The 17,800-nt window shown below is 46.2% G+C and overlaps 1 protein-coding gene across 3 annotated transcripts in view; it reads left to right on the forward strand.

The window, feature by feature from the left end:
- pot1 (protection of telomeres 1 homolog) overlaps window positions 1-17,800 on the forward strand; it is a 436,401-nt gene that overhangs the window by 410,684 nt on the left and 7,917 nt on the right. For all 3 annotated transcript variants that reach the window (XM_072484445.1, XM_072484444.1, XM_072484446.1), the window contains 4 exons: window positions 942-1,077; window positions 6,381-6,469; window positions 7,553-7,647; window positions 15,161-15,266. In XM_072484445.1, the coding sequence (XP_072340546.1) occupies window positions 942-1,077; window positions 6,381-6,469; window positions 7,553-7,647; window positions 15,161-15,266 (426 nt within the window). The remainder of the gene's footprint in view (window positions 1-941; window positions 1,078-6,380; window positions 6,470-7,552; window positions 7,648-15,160; window positions 15,267-17,800) is intronic.

The raw sequence follows: 17,800 nt of genomic DNA on the forward strand, positions 1-17,800 counted from the left end.
CCGGAGTCTGGAGCCCTTCACTAAACGTTCTGGTCCATCTGTACCCGCCTGCTTTCCTGTTTTTCCGGCCAGTGTTTGCATTTTGCAAACTGCGCCACTGACGACGATTATTTTAACTGAAAGTCTAGTAGATCTCTGCTGTTTTTTATCCCTTCACGGGAAATGGGCATTACTGGCTCGACCAGCATTTATTGCCTATCCCTAATTTCCCTCGGAAAGGTGGCAGTGAGCTGCCCTCTGTCCAAGTCACTGTCTTCGCTGCCAGTCCATGTGGTGTGAGTACACCCACGGTGCGTTAGAGGAGTGAGTTCCAGGATTTTGACCCAGCGACAATGAAGTGACAGCGATATATTTCCAATACAGGATGCTGAGTGGCTTGAGGGAAACTTACAGGTGGTAGTGTTCCCATGTTATATTCCCTTGCCCTTGTTATATTTATTTGAAGCCATCCAAAACAAAATGGAAAGCATATTAACCATGGATCTATAGCAAGTACTTTGTACTTTTGCTCGATCTTGAGACAAAAAGCAATAATTCATCTCCATTCTTTTACTGGTATTAATGTAATTGATGCCAGTCAACCATAAATCAATCAGTTTATGCCATTCATGGTGGGCCTGTTATGTCTCCTCTCTCTTGTCATTTATACTAATCACTGATAATAATTTGTACTACAATACTGCTGTGGAGGGATCGCACAAAGATTTAAGTGTCAAGTGTTCCAGTGAAAATTGAGTTTTCTGTCAACTCCTGTTTTAGTTTAAAGAAGGAAATTAAATGCAAGACAAAACTGGAATACATATTTGAATGACCTCGCTTCTGCGGTGGACCGTAAACATGGTATTGATTTATGTCGAGGTAATGTTTAATGACCACTATATGATGAATTTTGAACTGCTTGTATTGTTGAGTTACATACTCTGCTTTTTTTCTTTACTAAGGAGTATCTCTAAATGAACTGTACCGACTCTCCAAGAGATTTGCGATGCTCATTCCTATCACTTCCAGGACAAAATGTCTGACTTTAAATGATCTTTCCATTCCATTCCTGATACAAGATAGGAAATGGCATTATGGGTAATTATTACGGCATTTCACTTCTTTGCACACGCACTAACAGATTCAAAAACAGCTTCTTCCCCGCTATTACCAGAGTCCTGAATGAATGGAAGGGTCCTCTTATGGACTGAACTGATCACTCCATGCATCTTCTCTACTGTTGTAGAATATACTCCGTGTGCTTCACCCGATGTCTGTGTATTTACATTGCGTATTTATTGTATGTCCTATATCTTTCATGCATGGCGCGATCTGCAATGCTTTTCACTGTACCTCAGTACATGTGACAATATGTCTCAATCTATTGCCCTCCAGATTTCAACCTCTTCACGCATCACAGGAGTTTATTTTTGTCCTGGAGAAGAGGAAGGCTGAAAGGGGGGATACAACATGTTCAAACCTTTTTCAGGTTGTGCTGACACTATTCCATTTCCAACAAGGAAGTTTCCATCCCTCCCAGCCTTCAGGAAAACTTTGAGTGCCCCAACTAATTGTCCATCTGAAACATGGCATCACTCCCAAACGTATGGAAAGTGAAAGTTCCCTGCTACAATCAGCATAGTACGTTATGCAATCAGTTCCTCCAACTTTTGCAAAGACTTAATCTATTGAACTGCACCAAATGTAGGCTTGCAGAGACAATGGGAACCATCATTTGGTGTGATTCACCTAAATTCTCCCTCTCAGAATAGCAGTGGATGTGTTTGTGAAATGTAGTTTTTTTTTTTGTCCATCACTCGAAAGCAGAAAATGTGTTTGCAGAGAACTGACCTGTCACCTGTTTTAAAAAAAAAAAAAAAATTTACAGGATGTGGTTGTCGCTGGTTAGGCCAGCATTTATTGCTCATCCCTAGTTGCCCTTTAGAAGGTGGTGGTAAGTTGCCTTCTTGAACCATTGCAGTCCTTCAGGTGTAGGTACAACCACTGTGCTGTTAGAGAGGGAGTTCCAGGATTTTGTCCCAGCAACAGTGAAGGAACAACAATATATTTCCAAGTCGGGGTGGTGAGTGACTTGGAGGGGAACCTCCAGGTGGTGGGGTTCCCAGGTATCTGCTGCTCTTGTCCTTCTAGATGGTAGTGGTCGTGGGTTTGGAAGGTGCTGTCTTAAGGAACCTTGGCGAGTTACTGCAGTGCATCTTGCAGATGGTATACACGGCTGCCACTATTCGGCGGTGGTGGAGGGTTTGAATGTTTATGGAAGGAGGAGGAATCAAGCGGGCTGCTTTGACCTGGATGGTGTCGAGCTTCTTGAGTGTTGTTGGAGCTGCACTCATCCAGGCAAGTGGAGAGTATTGGATTACACTCCTGACTTGTGCCTTGTAGATGGTTGACAGACTTTGGGAGGTCAGGAGGTGAGTTACTCGCTGTAGGATTCCCAGCCTTTGACCTGCCCCGGTAGCCACAGCATTAATGTGGTTAGTCCAGTTCAATTTCTGATCAATGGTAACCCCCAGGAGGTTGATTGTGGGGGTTCAGCGATGGTAATGCCATTGAATGTCAAGGGGCGATGGTTAGATCCTCCCTTGTAGGAGATGGCCATTGCCTGGCACTTTATGGAACGAATGGTACCCATTTCAAGCTGGATAGTCAGATAAATTGGACGTTTGACGGGTCTGCTAAGTGGTTGCCCAGCTACAACAAAAATATAGAACAAAGTCACATTGTGAGTCACAAACAGAAAAGTCACCTCTGAGATCCTCTTCTACATCATGCTTCACGCGTCAATATTGCCCTTGGCACAAATTGCAGGTCTTTTTGATCGCCTCACAAATTTAAACCAACTAAAAACATCTAAGTCCCCTTGTGGTGATTGGCTGAAATCTTCCAGGTGCGAATCATTGTGCATTTATTTTATAGTTTCTGTTTCGTCAATCTCTTACACACCTTTTTCACATGCTGTGATCATTGCCACAGACGATTCCCAAGTCATTTGTTTAATAAATTAAATGGGCTGTTGTGTATCATGGCCATTGCTATTTGCAGTGACCTAGATATCTGCAAAGCATATCTTTGCAAGCCAGTTGTGTGTTTAGCAAAATTCACATCTATAACCCATTCAATGTAGAAAAATCAAATAAAATGTGTCGGGTGAGAGTGTATACTGTGATTTTAACATATGTACACGGTCATTTTGTTTTGGCTACTATTTTAACAGAGGCATTCAGATTGCAACGGCATGTCTTTTGAACTAATTTTACGTATCTACCGGAACCGTAACAAACACTGCAGCTGACAAATACGGTCACCTTCACCTTGAAGGATGGGCAACACATCCATAAAATAATACCACACAGTCCAGTCATACCACATTGGCTAAACAAAGTTATTATTTTTAAAGTTCTAGTTCATAGTAAAATGTAATTTAAATGTCAAAGCTGGCATGTAGCCATTCATTATCTTCATAGAATCCCTAAAATGCAGAAGGAGGTTATTTGGCCCATCGAGTCTGCACCCACCCTCTGAAAGAGCACCCTTCCTAGGCCCAATCCCCCGCCCTATCCCAGTAACCTCACCTAATCTTTGGACACTAAGGGCAATTTACCATGGCTAATCCACCTAACCTGCACATCTTTGGGCTGTGGGAGGAAACCCACGCAGTCACGGGAGAACATGCAAACTCCACATTGACGAACTTCTGGTGGCGACATGTAGCTGGAGGCCGCGCATCGGGTGGCTCCTCCTGGAGCTTTTGTTTTCTGGCCCTTTTCACCCAGATTTTGGGGAATTGTTTATGATCAGTCTTCAGTAAATTTTGTGGTAATTAGAGGTTGTCAAAAACCCAACAGAAGAATGTGAGATGAAAAGGAATGAGCACTCGTCCGCCTGTGAGCTGGGTTCAGTGCGGAGTTCTGTGGGAGGAAAGATGGCAGGGGCAAGCTCGCCGAGTGGGGCTGCACCCATGATGGTGGACACTGGCTGAGGTGATGAAGGTGGATTTTGAGCCGCAGTTCGCCAAGCATTTTGAGCAGCATGGAAAGGAGGTGATGAGAATGCTCAAAAAGTTGGTGGACCATACGTTGGCCCCAGCAAACGGAACTCTTGGAAAGACGGCAGCGGTGGTGTGGGAGCATGGTGGAGGAGGCATTGTCCAAGCAGAATGCTTGGAGATTGTCATTTCAGATCATGCTCCGCATTTGGTGGATGTGATTTTGGGAAGAGGCCTGCACGGAGGCTGGCGTGGAGAAGGTTGGATGTGGGGCTGTTCGCGGATCTGAGTTTTTGTGTGAGGATCACAAAGGTGATTGATGATTATGTGGGGTTTAATAAGAATGGGGAGATCTCGATGGTTTGGGAGGCGGTGTAAGGGGCAAGGTCATCTCGTACAAGTAGCAGGTGGAGAGGGAGGCAAGAGAGGAGCGGCTGTGGCTGGTCGATGAAATCTTGGAAGTTGATGGGAAGTACGAGGAGAATCCCACTCAAAGCTTTTGGTCAGTAGAAAGGAACTGCAGGCATAGTTTGACCCTTGGTATCTACAGGGAAAACGGTACATCAGTTGAGGCGGGCGAGGTGTACGAATAAGGGGAGAAGGCCAGTCGCTTGCTGGCGGAACAGCCCAAGCCAGCAGGCAGCCTGGCGAGGGATTGTTTAGGTCCGGCATGGGGCGAGTGGGTTGGTGATGGCACCAGAGCAGGTGAACAGGCATTTGAGGAGTTTCATAAATGTTTGCATAGGTCGGAGCCCCCGAGGATGAGTCGGATGTGAGAGACTTCTTGCGGGAGGGGAGGGGGGCTGGAGTGTCCTAAAGTAGGAGAGAAGGAGAGGGCAGGGCTGGAAGAGCCAGTGGTGATTGAGGAGATTCGGATGGCGATAGGGAAGTTGCAGATGGATAAAACACAGGGCCCTCTTATTAGGTTCTAATTCGTAAAAGAGAAAAGAGAATGGGCAGGACTTTCCAGCCAATCCATGGCAGCGGAGGGTGCGAACAACAGGAAACCCCGTTGACAGCGGGGGGACTGGAAGATCCCACTTATTCAAACCGTGCTGTGTGGGAGAGGGGTGGGTGGACAACGCCACAGTGTGCCTTTCAAGGGATTCAATTGTTAAAAGGTATATGGATAGGTTGGTGGCACTGTTGGTGGAGATGTTTGACGATATTGTGGCTAAGGAGGCACTCCAGGAGACAATGGAACAGGCATCTATTTTGCTGCTATTAAAAAAGAGCAAGACCTGGAAGAGTGTGGATCGGACCGGCCAATATCCCGGCTAAATGTGGATGCCAAGATTCTTGCCAAGGTTGACACTTAGTTTAGAAGAGTGCCTTCCAGAGGTGATTGGGAAGGATCAGACAGGGTTTGTAAAGGATAGGAAGTTGTCTTGGAACGTGCGGCACTTGTTAAAACGTGGTGCTCTCTCCATCAGACTGGGGGGAGCTGGAGGTGGTGGTGGCGCTGGATGCGGAGAAAGCGTTTGATCGAGTAGAGAGGAGGTATTTGTTTGCAGTGTTGGAGCAGTTTAGGATTGGGCCTACGTTTATGGCGTGGGCCAAAATGTTATATAACGAACCAAAGGTGAGTGTTCATTCGAATGAGATGAATTCGGGATATTTTCAGCTGCATAGGGGAACGAGGCAGGAATGTACCCCCTCTTGTTTGTGCTGGCAAAAGAGCCCTTGGCCATTGCGCTGAGGTCCTCGGATAAGTGGAGGAGGATGGTTGGGGTGGAGCATAAGTTGTCCCTGTAGCCCGACGACCTTTAGTTGTATATTTCTGATCCGGGTCCCATGGTGGGGGATATAATGGAACTCAGGCAATTTGGGACTTTTCGGGATACAAATTGAATTTGGAAAAGAGCAAGTGCTTTTTGTTTTTTTCTCCGGGGACAGGAGCTGGCTTGGAGGGATTGCGGTTTTGCGTGGCGACTACTCACTTTAGGTACTTGGTGCTGGAGACTGTGCCCGGTTCCGTAAATTGAATTTTACAAGCCTGGTGGGTAGGCTCAGAAACTCCACACACACAGTCACACGAGGTCGGGGTCAAACCCGGGTCCCTGATGCTGAGAGACAGCAGTTCTAAACACTGTGCCACCGTGATGCCCTCTTGTTAGGTTCTAATTCGTAAAAGAGAAAAGAGAATGGGCAGGATTTTCCCGCCATTCCATGGCAGCGGAGGGTGCGAACAACAGGAAACCCCGTTGACAGCGGGGGGACTGGAAGATCCCACTTATTCAAACCGTGCTGTGGGGGAGGGGTGGGTGGACAACGCCACCTCAGTATGCCTATCAAGGGATTCAATTATTAAAAGGTATTAAATGACATGAATCTATATGGCTTTGAAATTGAGGATTGGAAAATTTGGTTCCTAAATGGTTATTCTTTTCTTCAGATGCAAGCATTGTTCTCACCCTCAACCAGTGAATGCACTTCAACCTCTGTCTCAAACAGGACCATGGGATTTGTCTGTGATAGCCAAAGGTAAGCTTTGTTATTTTCTTTGCAAGATGTTCTGGAATCATTTTGGAGTGCAACAAGTTATTCTGCAATTGTGCAGCAGAAGCAATCACCAATGTTAATCCACCCCCTGGTCACTCTCTGAGGTGGAACCAGACTGTTTGCATTCTTGGCATCACATTTGACTTTGAGGTGAATTTCACCTCGCGTATCTGCCGCATCACCAAGACCACCTACGTCCACCTTGTAATGTCAGCCATCTCTGCCTTGCTTCAACTGACTGCTGCTGAGACCCTCATCCAAGCCTCTGTTACCTCTAGGCCTCACCTTCCAGCCTCCCCTTTTTCGCCCTCTGTAAGCATGAACTCATTCAAAACTCAGTTGCCCTTGCCCTAACTTACACTCTTTCTCCCGCACTTGTATCCTCCGGCTCCACTCTCAATCTCGCTTTCTCCCGCACTCTTATCCTCCGGCTCCGCTCTCAATCTCGCTCTTTCTCCCGCACTTTTGTCCTCCGGCTCCACTCTCAATCTCGCTCTTTCTCCCGCACTTTTATCCTCCGGCTCCACTCTCAATCTCGCTCTTTCTCCCGCACGTTTATCCTCCGGCTCCACTCTCAATCTCGCTCTTTCTCCCGCACTTTTATCCTCCGGCTCCGCTCTCAATCTCGCTCTTTCTCATGCTCTTTTATCCTCCGGCTCCGCTCTCAGTCTCGCTCTTTCTCACGCTTTTGTCTCCCCGGCTCCAATCTCAGCCTCACTCTTATCCTCTTGGTTCCACTCTTGGTCTCGCCCTTTCTTGCGCTCCTTTATCCACCCGGCTCCGTTCTCAGTCTCGCTCTTCCTCACTCTTTTATCCTCTCGGCTCTGCTCTCGGTTTTGCTCTTTCTCCCGCTTTTCTATCTCCACGGCTCCGGTCTCAGTCTCGCTCTTTTTACTGTCCTGGCTCCGCTCTCCAACTTACGCTTATTGGCGCTCTTTTATCTACCCGGCTCCCCCCTCAGTCTCGCTCTTTCTCCTGCTCTTTTATCCTCCTGACTCCACTCTGAGCAGCTTAGCATACTTCCGAGAGACTTTATTGCACATTAACCAGCTTTCCTTGCACCAGTTTTAGGTGTTCAACTTCTACGTCATGTGTTTGTCATGAGGTTTACACTTGATGATGGATCTGGATCACTGGATGCGTTCCTATGGGATAAGGTGGTAAGTAAACCTTTTCACCCCCCCCCCCCCACCAACCACACCCCTCCCCAACCAATTCATAAAGTGTTTATCGTGACTTATGCCACAAGCGTGCTTTAGAGTTGAAAATACCACTTCCTTTAAAGATTTTTTAAATGACCAGTGCATTATGAACGCTCCTCCACCATATTGAGCTACCTCGAGGGGTGGCAGTAGCAGAGTGGGAATGTGGACTGGTCACTCAGATGGCATGGGGACATGGCTTCAAATTCTAGCATGGCAGATGGTGGAATTTAAATTCAGTTAATAAATCTGGAATTGAAATCTATGCCGGAATAGTCCGTTTGGGAGACTAAGCGTTGCCACCGGGACTGAATAGCGTGCGATTCACACTTCCATTGGGGGTGCTATTCAGGAAGCGAATCAGGTCATGCAAATTGGCTAACACTCTGCTAGTGCGAATTCAGAGAAATTCCCAGCCCAGCAGGCATTGTAACTGCTGGGGCTGCTTAGCGCTAAGGAGCCGGGCAGTTGTAGCTGTTTTTAAGTGCTTCACTTACCACACACTCACTGCAGCCACGAAAATAGCTCACAGAAGACGTGCCCAATAAGGTCAGTATGGTGGGGATAGGGTGGAAGTGAGGGCTTAAGTGGTCGGTGCAGACTCGATGGGCCAAATGGCTTCCTTCTGCACTGTATGTTCTATGTTCTAAGGTCAGGAGTCCGAGGTGGACCCACAGCTCCATGCCAGTGAGGAGCTGAAGGATACCCTCTTCCCCAAGGTGGGCCGCAAACTCAAGCCTGCCCTCCTGAACACCGCCTGGGTGGTGGGGGCAGAGGCAGTCGGCCCTGCCAGCCTCACCAGGAGGAGACAGCTGGTGACCCGGAGGGATGGGGGTCATTGCTGAGGCCTCTGCCCTGAGAGGGCCAGTGAACCAAGAAAGGTTCCAAAGCCCATGTTTTAGGTGCCCTTTGGTTGGGGTGAGCTCTGCTGATCGTCTGCTTCTTCTGCAGTGGGACAGCGCTTCTGAGGAGTGCCAAAACCTGGTGGGCCTTGATTGAGCTTGGCCTCGCCCATCCCATTGATGAAACACTGGGTGTACAAGGGCGCCCAGAGGGGTGGCCTGAGTGGACTCCCAGATGACCAGCGGCCTTATGAGCATTCACAGGACGCAGGCAGCAGTCAACAGAGTGAACAGCCAGGGGCCTGTAAGTAGCACCAAAGTAGTGTGTTTAAAAGACAGACTGCAGGAATGGCGGTCTGAGCCAGAGCACCCTGATCCCAAGGAGGACATCCCAAGTCCATGTACTTGGCACCAAGTAATGCCGCGATACTACCCCTGGCCTGGGGTGCCAGCCCCCAACAAGACCGACAGTTTTTAAGGCTTTTTCAGGGGTTTTTTAGCCTCCTGCTCCTCCGCAGCCATGGTGCCAGACTTGTAACTACTTGCACTAAATCGCACCCACGAGATTTCCAGCTAAGAGGGGTAAAGCATCACCAAGGGGTGGAGCATGAAGTGTCCAAGCCACTAATGATATTGAAATCCATACAACTGACGATTTTGCATGGATTCACCAGCGCAGGATGCAAACATCGATGTCGACGCCAGCAAGCGACTGGAGCTTGTTCTCAGAATCTGCATTGGGCGCAAACGCCGATTTTTCGATTAACCGCTATTCTTCGTCCAATTGCATTTACCGCGTCGCAAGAATCCAGACCCTAGTCTCAGTAGTGGCAACTATGACAACTATCATCGATTGGTATAAAAATCCATCTGGTTCACAAATGTCCTTTTCAGAAGGAAATCTGCCGTCCTGACCCGGTCTACCCTACATGTGAGTCGAGAGCCGCAGAAATGTGGTTTACTCTTCACTGCCCTTTGAAGCGTTCGGTGCAAGGGCATTTTTGGGTGGACGACAAATGCTGGCCTTGCCAGCGACGCCCATATTCCTTGAAAGAAGAAAACAAAAGCTAGTTGTAAAGCATTAGTTTTGGTAAAATGTTGTGTATTCATGTTTGTTCCCATTTGGAACAAGGTCATTTTTAGAGTCCGATCATGTGACATACTGATGACATCATCGGCCATTTGCGCAGGCAAATATGCAGTCCATCCTAACAGTTTGTAAAGGAAACTCCTTTCCAATAAAGCTCTTCATGTTCTGCAAGTCTATTCTTTAAAAATACCATGGAGATGGTGGTGAAAACTGTTAGGTTTTAGCAGTTTGGGCGATTACCTGGAATCCTCTGGCATCCATTCATTATTTATATTAATTGGGTTCACTTTTAAACATAATCGCCACCAGTTGTTGATCATATGATACAGTGGCACAGCTCAAAATGACACTCGTCAGATGGCCAACTACAAAAAAACAATTGCCATTCTCCATAGAATATATGGCAATATCAGTGATATTTTAGCCTGGGTTTTGCATCTTCCGAGTTTGATCTGTATTGTCCCAGAGTCAATCAACTTGTGGAGGAATTAAAAGAGCCGGGAGATAAATCCCCAGTGTCAAAGAATTGAAGTGACCTCAGATCACCTCTGAAATAACAACAAAATCTGTCAAAAAGTAATGAATATAGATCGGAGAGCCTTGGAGCACTGCATCACTATAAGCTCTGACCATGAGAAACATGGACATGAGTTAAAACTGGGTAGGTGCACATTCAAGAGCTGTCCCTTGAATTACATTCTCAGGCAATGGTTGAGCGACATGCGGATGGAGGTGCCGTGATTGAGAGACTGCGCGATGGGTGGGGAAGGGGGTCTGGTTTGCCCGGAGCCTTTCAGTCCTTTCCAGATGAGGGATGGACCAACTTAACTTCCTCCTCAAATCTACCCCGTATATCCAAAGAACTGAAATAAAATTTGTACCAGAAGTACCAGCAGTGTAAGTGGAGGCACCCAGTAGGAGCTGCAAGACAAAACTTTAATCTAGACAGATGCTCAAAGCTCTGAGTATTTGGCCAAGATTCTTATGAGACCTGCCAATGAAAAGCACTCTGATCCTGGTAGGCCATCATTCGCAGTTTCCTTTCTGAATAACATAACGAGATCTAAACCAATTTACAAGTTTGCTGCTGTGTAATTCAGTACGACTGGTGGATCTCTTCTGACTTTATCTAAGGAAAATGAGGACAAAACAAATTTCCCTCAATTATCTCGCTGCTTGAATGAGGCTGGCAAGAGGATTTGACGCTTGTAAAGCTTTAGCCAACACCATAAGATGGACAATTGTAAGAATGGCTATTTGTTAGCAGACTGATGTCCAAATAAGGATTGCATGTGACAGCATATCCAATAGAGGTATTTTTCAGTGATTGCTGATGTCAAGCTGTTAAGCATTGAAAACCCTGTCTTGTTTTTAAAATGTAATGCCTTGGGACCTGCTTTTATATAAAACTGGAGAAAGATTCAGATGTTCTTTCAGGCAGATAGTTGTTGGAGAGTCCTTTCAGGGTAATGTGGGGAGCCTGATGAGTGAACCGGACAGTGGGGCTGGATTTTGATCATTCGAACAAAGATTGGCACAAAAAGGATGAGCTGAATAAGTTGCTGGCAACTTGCATAGAATCAAGTCAACCAAGACAAATATGCATGAAAAAAAGTGATGACTTGACATTGAGGTGGACTTTCTAGTAGCTTCTGGATGACCTCATTGTTTTCAATGTACCAATCTTGATGCTTACAAGAGATATAGCCGTGAAATACTATACCCCTGAAGGCTGGTCATCCTCAAAGCAGTGAGTGTCCATACAAGCGGCTCTCGAGAGGGATTCCTTCAAGACTCCCTGTTTGAGCTTTGGTACATTGAGATACTTCTGGACCTTCATGCCCTGGGCCATCTCGGGGGATGAATCTTGATGTTTAGCTTTGAAATGATAAGATGGCAGCCAGCGTCACACGTGGCTTTTGTTGTATCTACATCCTGCCTGTCTTTTGATGACATGGTTAATTTAGGTGCCAGTGCATAGAACAATTGTGCATCCAAGATGTTTTGTTGTGATCCGGGCGGCGGGTGGGAAATTGCAACGGTGATTAAGAATTCATGTAAACACACATTTTGAACAAGAGGAAACCATAGTTGTTACAACTGCCAACCCCACTTTTTCCAATGACCCCTACAAGCCTGATAATCTGCACCAACTCGTGTGCTGAAGTCACCAAGAATGATGAGCTTGTCTGCCTTTGGCAATCAAGGAGTGGAGGTCATCATAGAATTTATCCTTGACTTTATTCGGGTTGGTTGTGGTGGAGGGATGCACACTGATGAGAGTTGCTTGCCTGTTGCCGTGCAGGGGGAGTTTAAGCACCATCAAACAATCATTTACACCCTTGGGAAGGTAAGTCAACTTACTGATGAGGTAGTTCATGATATATTTCATGCCAACTCCATGCCATGCTGCTTTTCCAAAGCCTCTCCAAAAGAATATGTAACCTGTACCATTTTCCTTGAGCTGACCCTCCACAGGTAGGCGGGTCCCACTAAAGGCAACGATTTGGATGTTGTACCTTGCCAGCATCCGCTGATAAGAGCAGTTCTTCTCTCAGGCTTGTAGAATGTTGCATTGTACATGAGGGTGTTGCCACGACAGCAGGAAATTGTGACTGAGTGAGATCTATCTATAATGTCATCAGCTAACCAAAAACAAACTTTACAGCGGACCTTTCTTTTCTAAGTACAAGTAAAGACACTGACCAAAGATGCCTGCCACGAGTCACCTGATGCGGGAAATTGACCATTTCTGTATATTAAGTAAAGTCGCCATAGTCCTAAATGACCATAGGCTGTTTTCCCAGGGAGAGAGCTGTTTGGTGGTGATTTAACCTGAGGATCACCACAAATCAAGCAAGGGGCAAGGTTGAGAAGCGGGCCTTCATGGATAACCTCAGCCAGTAGGGGAATTGAACCAGCACTGTTGACCTTGCTCTGCATCCCAGACGAGCTGTCCAGCCAATTAAGCGAAACCAGCCCCCAAAATAGATTGGTCAGAAGTGGGATTCGAACCTGCACCTCCTGAACACAGCACCTTAGACCGCTTGACTATTCTGACCATTTCTGTATAGTTGCTCTATGGATTGTACTGCTGAGATGCTCTGCCAGGTTTCTCATGGAATGCCACACCTGAGGGTGTCATGGCCCACTTCAAAAATAACTATTAAAAGGAAGGACATGTCATTTTCACCTTTCTGAGCTTACCTCACCAGCAGTGAGAGTCCGTTAAGACAATGGGGAACTGCTCGCCAGCCATGATATACAGCCAGCAGACGCTGTGGAGGATGAAAGAACCCCATCTACTGTTGGATTCTACTATCTTGAAATCTGTCAAAGTTTGCTGAGATGAAATATCAAAATGTGTTACTTGTCCTGCAACAGTGACTACATCAGACATGGTGATCAAATTCCTTTGGAATATACAGCAAGCAGGACTTCAAGAACTAGTTTTGCCAAGCAGAAACAGAGGAATCTGGAGAAGCTGATAATGGAGTGATAAAGGCGGCACGGTAGTGGTTAGCGCTGTTGCTTCGCAGCTCCAGGGTCCCAGGTTTGATTCCCGGCTTGGGTCACTGATTGTGTGGAGTCTGCACGTTCTCCCCGTGTCTGCGTGGGTTTCCTCCGGGTGCTCCGGTTTCCTCCCACAAGTCCCAAAAGACATGCTATTGGGTAATTTGGACAATCTGAATTCTCCCTCAGTGTACCCGAACAGGCGCCAGATGTGGCGACTGGGGTTTTTTCACAGTAACATCATTGCAGTGTTAATGTAAGCCTACTTGTGACAATAAAGATTATTATTATTATTCAGGAATCTCTCCCTCTCTCAAGTCAAGCAAACTCCTATGTTTGCAGTTTAAAAATTAATTCACTACAGTTGGTGAATGTCCATCAAGAGGAGCCTCAGGAGAAACTCCTTAATTTCTGGAAAATGGAACATATTAAAAGAAAGAAAATAGTCTCAGGCAAATGTGCGGAGTCTGCATGTTCTCCCTGTGTCTGCATGGGTTTCCTCCGGGTGCTCCGGTTTCCTCCCACAGTCCAAAGATGTGCAGGTTAGGTGGATTGGCCATGCTAAATTGCCCTTAGTGTCCAAAATTGCCCTTAGTTCTGGGTGGGGTTACTGGGTTATGGGGATAGCGTGGAGGTGTGGACTTGGGTAGGGTGCTCTTTCCAAGAGCCGGTGCAGACGCGATGGGCCGAATGGCCTCCTGCACTGTTAATTCTATGTAATATCTATGTATGTAAATGCAGATCCATGGACTTCAATTCAACTCTGTGACTTCAAACAACCAGCTAACTTAAACAGCTGCAACGTCCAACAATCAACACCTCAAGGACAAGCAAAAGACTTCATCGTATATTTTTTTAACTGTTTTATTTGAACGCTAACTTTACTTCTGATACCTATGTGTGTGTGTGTGTGTGAAATGCTGCGTCTTTTATTGTTTTTATCCCATGTTTGATGGCTAATAAATTTGCTCTTCCTTTGATTGCTGAAAACTTCGCTGGTTAGCTTCTTATTGTTCATTGCAAAGATAGTAAAAAACGCATTTGGATTTGGACAAGGCATCCACAGGGAAAATTAATTTAAATACCTTTGTTGCGACCAACCGAGGAGGCTGAATAAAGAAAAGCTTCACTCATCCTCACCTGGTGATAACAGTGTGCATGTACCATGTACCAATGGTCATGAGGATCACCTTTACGTCCTACTGTGAGATCAGCTTATAACTGTGTCTGTGGACTCCCTGTCAGCTGCGGCCTGCTCGCCAGGGTAGGTGAAGCAGACAATGTTTGGAGCACCTTTTCCCACCCCTTCTTCAGACTAGGGAGGTGAGCCGAAAACGGCTGCTTGGTGCCTCAGGGGGGTTGCCGCTTCCAACTTCTGCTTCCTTCCAGCGAAAAACAACCTTACGGATCGAGTCGCCTGTGTGCAGATTGGCAGATAGAACTTCCAGTGAGTCCACACCTGCTACAACGCCACTCGCCCATCGCCACAGGCCTTGTGACAGTTAGATAACGGATGATTGAAGGATGGTGAGCCTGAGTTCCACGTGAATTGGATCATAGCGAGGGAGAGTTGCGCATCGGTGGCCACACTCCCTCAGCCTGACCTATATATTGGTCCATTGACAAGACAAGTCTAGACGGCAGCTCTCTATGGTTCGTCTCACTGACTCATTAGTTTAGCTAGTTGCCTCAAAACATTTAATAGGCATTTTCTTGCTGGCTGGAAAGCAGACGATGCCTCAGGAAATTCCAACATCTGGTTTGAAATTTGCTCGCTGCTTGCTTGTTAGTAACATTTTCTGCTGCATCCTGAAAGTCAATCAGTAATGATAAATGACAGCTACAAACAGCTGTGGCTTTAGTGTGTTGTTTCGGCTGTTTGGGGAACTGGGCAGTTTCAGAACTGTTCAATGTTAGCTTTGAGCTAGCAGTCACGATTCTTGTAAATTTAATGTTGCTGATAATTAAACTGAGAATTCAGCAGGTAACAGGAGCCCAATTAATTCTGATTCCTTCATCCCTTCAGGAACAATTCTTTGGGATTTCTGCAGCTGATGTTGTGATCGACGAAGCACTTCAGGATAAGCTAACCAGAATAATGGACACATTGTGCCCACCCAGAACAAGTGACGGTAACAGGCTACTGAGTTATTTGCATTTTATACTATCTGTACACAAGGGAAAGCTGGACATTTTCTGTTGTGATTTGCACTCGTAGATGCTTGGCACTTCAAAGAAGACCTAGTGTTTCAGCGCAATCTAATTTAAAGTGTTAAAATCACACTGATGCTTCCTGGTGATTCATTAAAAAGTTGTAATCATTAATAATTCAATGGGGACATTATCATCAAGTTCATGACAGGATTTGGCCGCGGAAAAAAATAAACAGAACAACGTTGGCAGCTCCTGTTCACTCACCACTTCTGTGTCCTTCACCTATATTGGCCTGTCCACCAAGGCCTCAGTTTAAAAATTCTCAGTTTCTTCTAAAATCCCTCCATGGCCCTTCCCCTCCAGATCTCTCCAGCCCCACCAGTGTTTAAGATCTCCGTGCTCCTTCATTTCTGACCTTTCACATTCCAGCACTGCTGGCCATACTAACACACTTGCTAAAACTCTCCACCTCACTGTCTTTCTCTTATTTTAAGATGCTCCATAAACGCTACCTCTTGCATTAAGCTTTTAGCCATCTGCCATGATATCTCCTGTGTTTATTGGTATTCCTTTTATTAAGCACCTTGGGCTGTTTTGCCACGTTAACTAAAAAAGAAAGTCACCACAGTCCCAGATAGGTTGCTTTCCCCTTTGAGGGGGAGAGCTGACTGGTGGTGAGTTAACCTGAGGGTTGTCATGATATACAAACATGCAACCAGTAAACACTCAGAATAGGACACAACCAATGGGCATCACCACTCAGACGTGGCATCACCACAAGGGGGCATGACATAAACACTATAAAAGGGATGAGGCACTCACACCCTGTCTCTTTCCACAGAGACATCTAGAGAGTTAGACAGGGTTGATCAGCAGCACCACACCCCAGCACGTGGCTTAGAGCAAGCTGGTACACTTAGACTGAGTTACTACAGTTAGATTAGCAGAGAGTCTAACTCGTTTGAGAACTGTGTTAGTAGTTCAATAAACACGTTGAACTCATTTCAGAGTCTGGAGCATCCTTTAGTTAAGACTGCATCAAGTAGCAGCCTGTGTTATCCGAAGCAGCATAACACAACAAGGGTCACCACACCTCAGGCGAGGGACAAGGCTGAGAAGGTGAGGCCTTCACGAATAACCTCAGCCCGGTACAGGAATTGGCCCTGGGCTGCAGGCCTCACTCCGCATCACAAACCAAATGTCCGGCCAACTGAGCTAAACCGGCTCCCCCATGTTAAATGCACTCCGCGACTCATAGCATTTTCATCAAGCTTTTTATTTACAACTCCACTTCTGAGATGTTTAAACTGTGCACGGTGACGTAAATGTGATCATTGCAAAGATAACTGCTGAAAATATGGCAGCGAGTTTGCAATGCATTTTGAACAGCTCACAGCTTCCTCGTGAAGGGAATAGATCATCGCCCCTGATCAAATAAAATGACACTAAAGCTGCTGTGCTCCATAATTTGTCAACCCAAAGATGTTACATGAGGCAACTGTCTGGCAAGTAAAGTGGTTTCTGTAATCACTGTTTGAACATGATGTTAAACCCTTGTGACTCCTCTGTATATCTCCATTGTACTGGGTAGAATTTCAGTCATTACCTTTTTTTCTCCAGTACCATGGAGGAAGGAGATAGAAAAAAGGCAGGTGCAGAGAGAAAACTTAAGCCCTGAAGGACCTTTGTATGGGAGAAAAGAGTCCTGGGGAAACAGGAAAGCAGATAAATGGTGCTCTGTGCAGAACTGCAAGAATATTAAAAAGTTAGTATAGCCTGAAGAATTAGAGGGAGGTGCACAGTTGTTGAATTCAATAACCAAGGCATCAGTGTCAGTAAAGAGTTGGAAGAAAAGTGGTAACTTTTTGTTTTAAATGTCCAGTTAAAAGCCAGCCTTTGATAATCATTCAATCTCAGTTGCCCTCTGTGGCAGAGTTGTGTGATTTACCAGCAGGTCGCCAGGTACTGGTCTGGTGTCATGGCAACAGACCGCTCGCCTCATGATGATAAATCAGTCAGGGTGGGAGGACGGTTAGGAGGGGGAGGGGGGTGGGGTGCGGTGAGCAGCACATATCAGCTGTAAGGAGAATACTTGACTGCCCTCGGCCCAGGACTGGTTTCAATCTCCCTGCTAAGGGGCAGCAACTCACAGACTGAATTTACCAAAATTCACTAGACTCCCGGCGGATTGGAAATTAGCAAACGTGACACCACTGTTTAAAAAAGGAGGTAGGCAGAAAGCGGGTAATTATAGGCCAGTGAGCTTAACTTCAGTAGTAGGGAAGATGCTGGAATCTATCATCAAGGAAGAAATAGCGAGGCATCTGGATGGAAATTGTCCCTTGGGCAGACGCAGCATGGGTTCATAAAAGGCAGGTCGTGCCTAACTAATTTAGTGGAATTTTTTGAGGCCATTACCAGTGCGGTAGATAACGGGGAGCCAATGGATGTGGTATATCTGGATTTCCAGAAAGCCTTTGACAAGGTGCCACATAAAAGGTTGCTGCATAAG

Source organism: Scyliorhinus torazame, chromosome 19 (assembly GCF_047496885.1).
Source record: "Scyliorhinus torazame isolate Kashiwa2021f chromosome 19, sScyTor2.1, whole genome shotgun sequence".
NCBI lineage: Eukaryota > Metazoa > Chordata > Chondrichthyes > Carcharhiniformes > Scyliorhinidae > Scyliorhinus > Scyliorhinus torazame.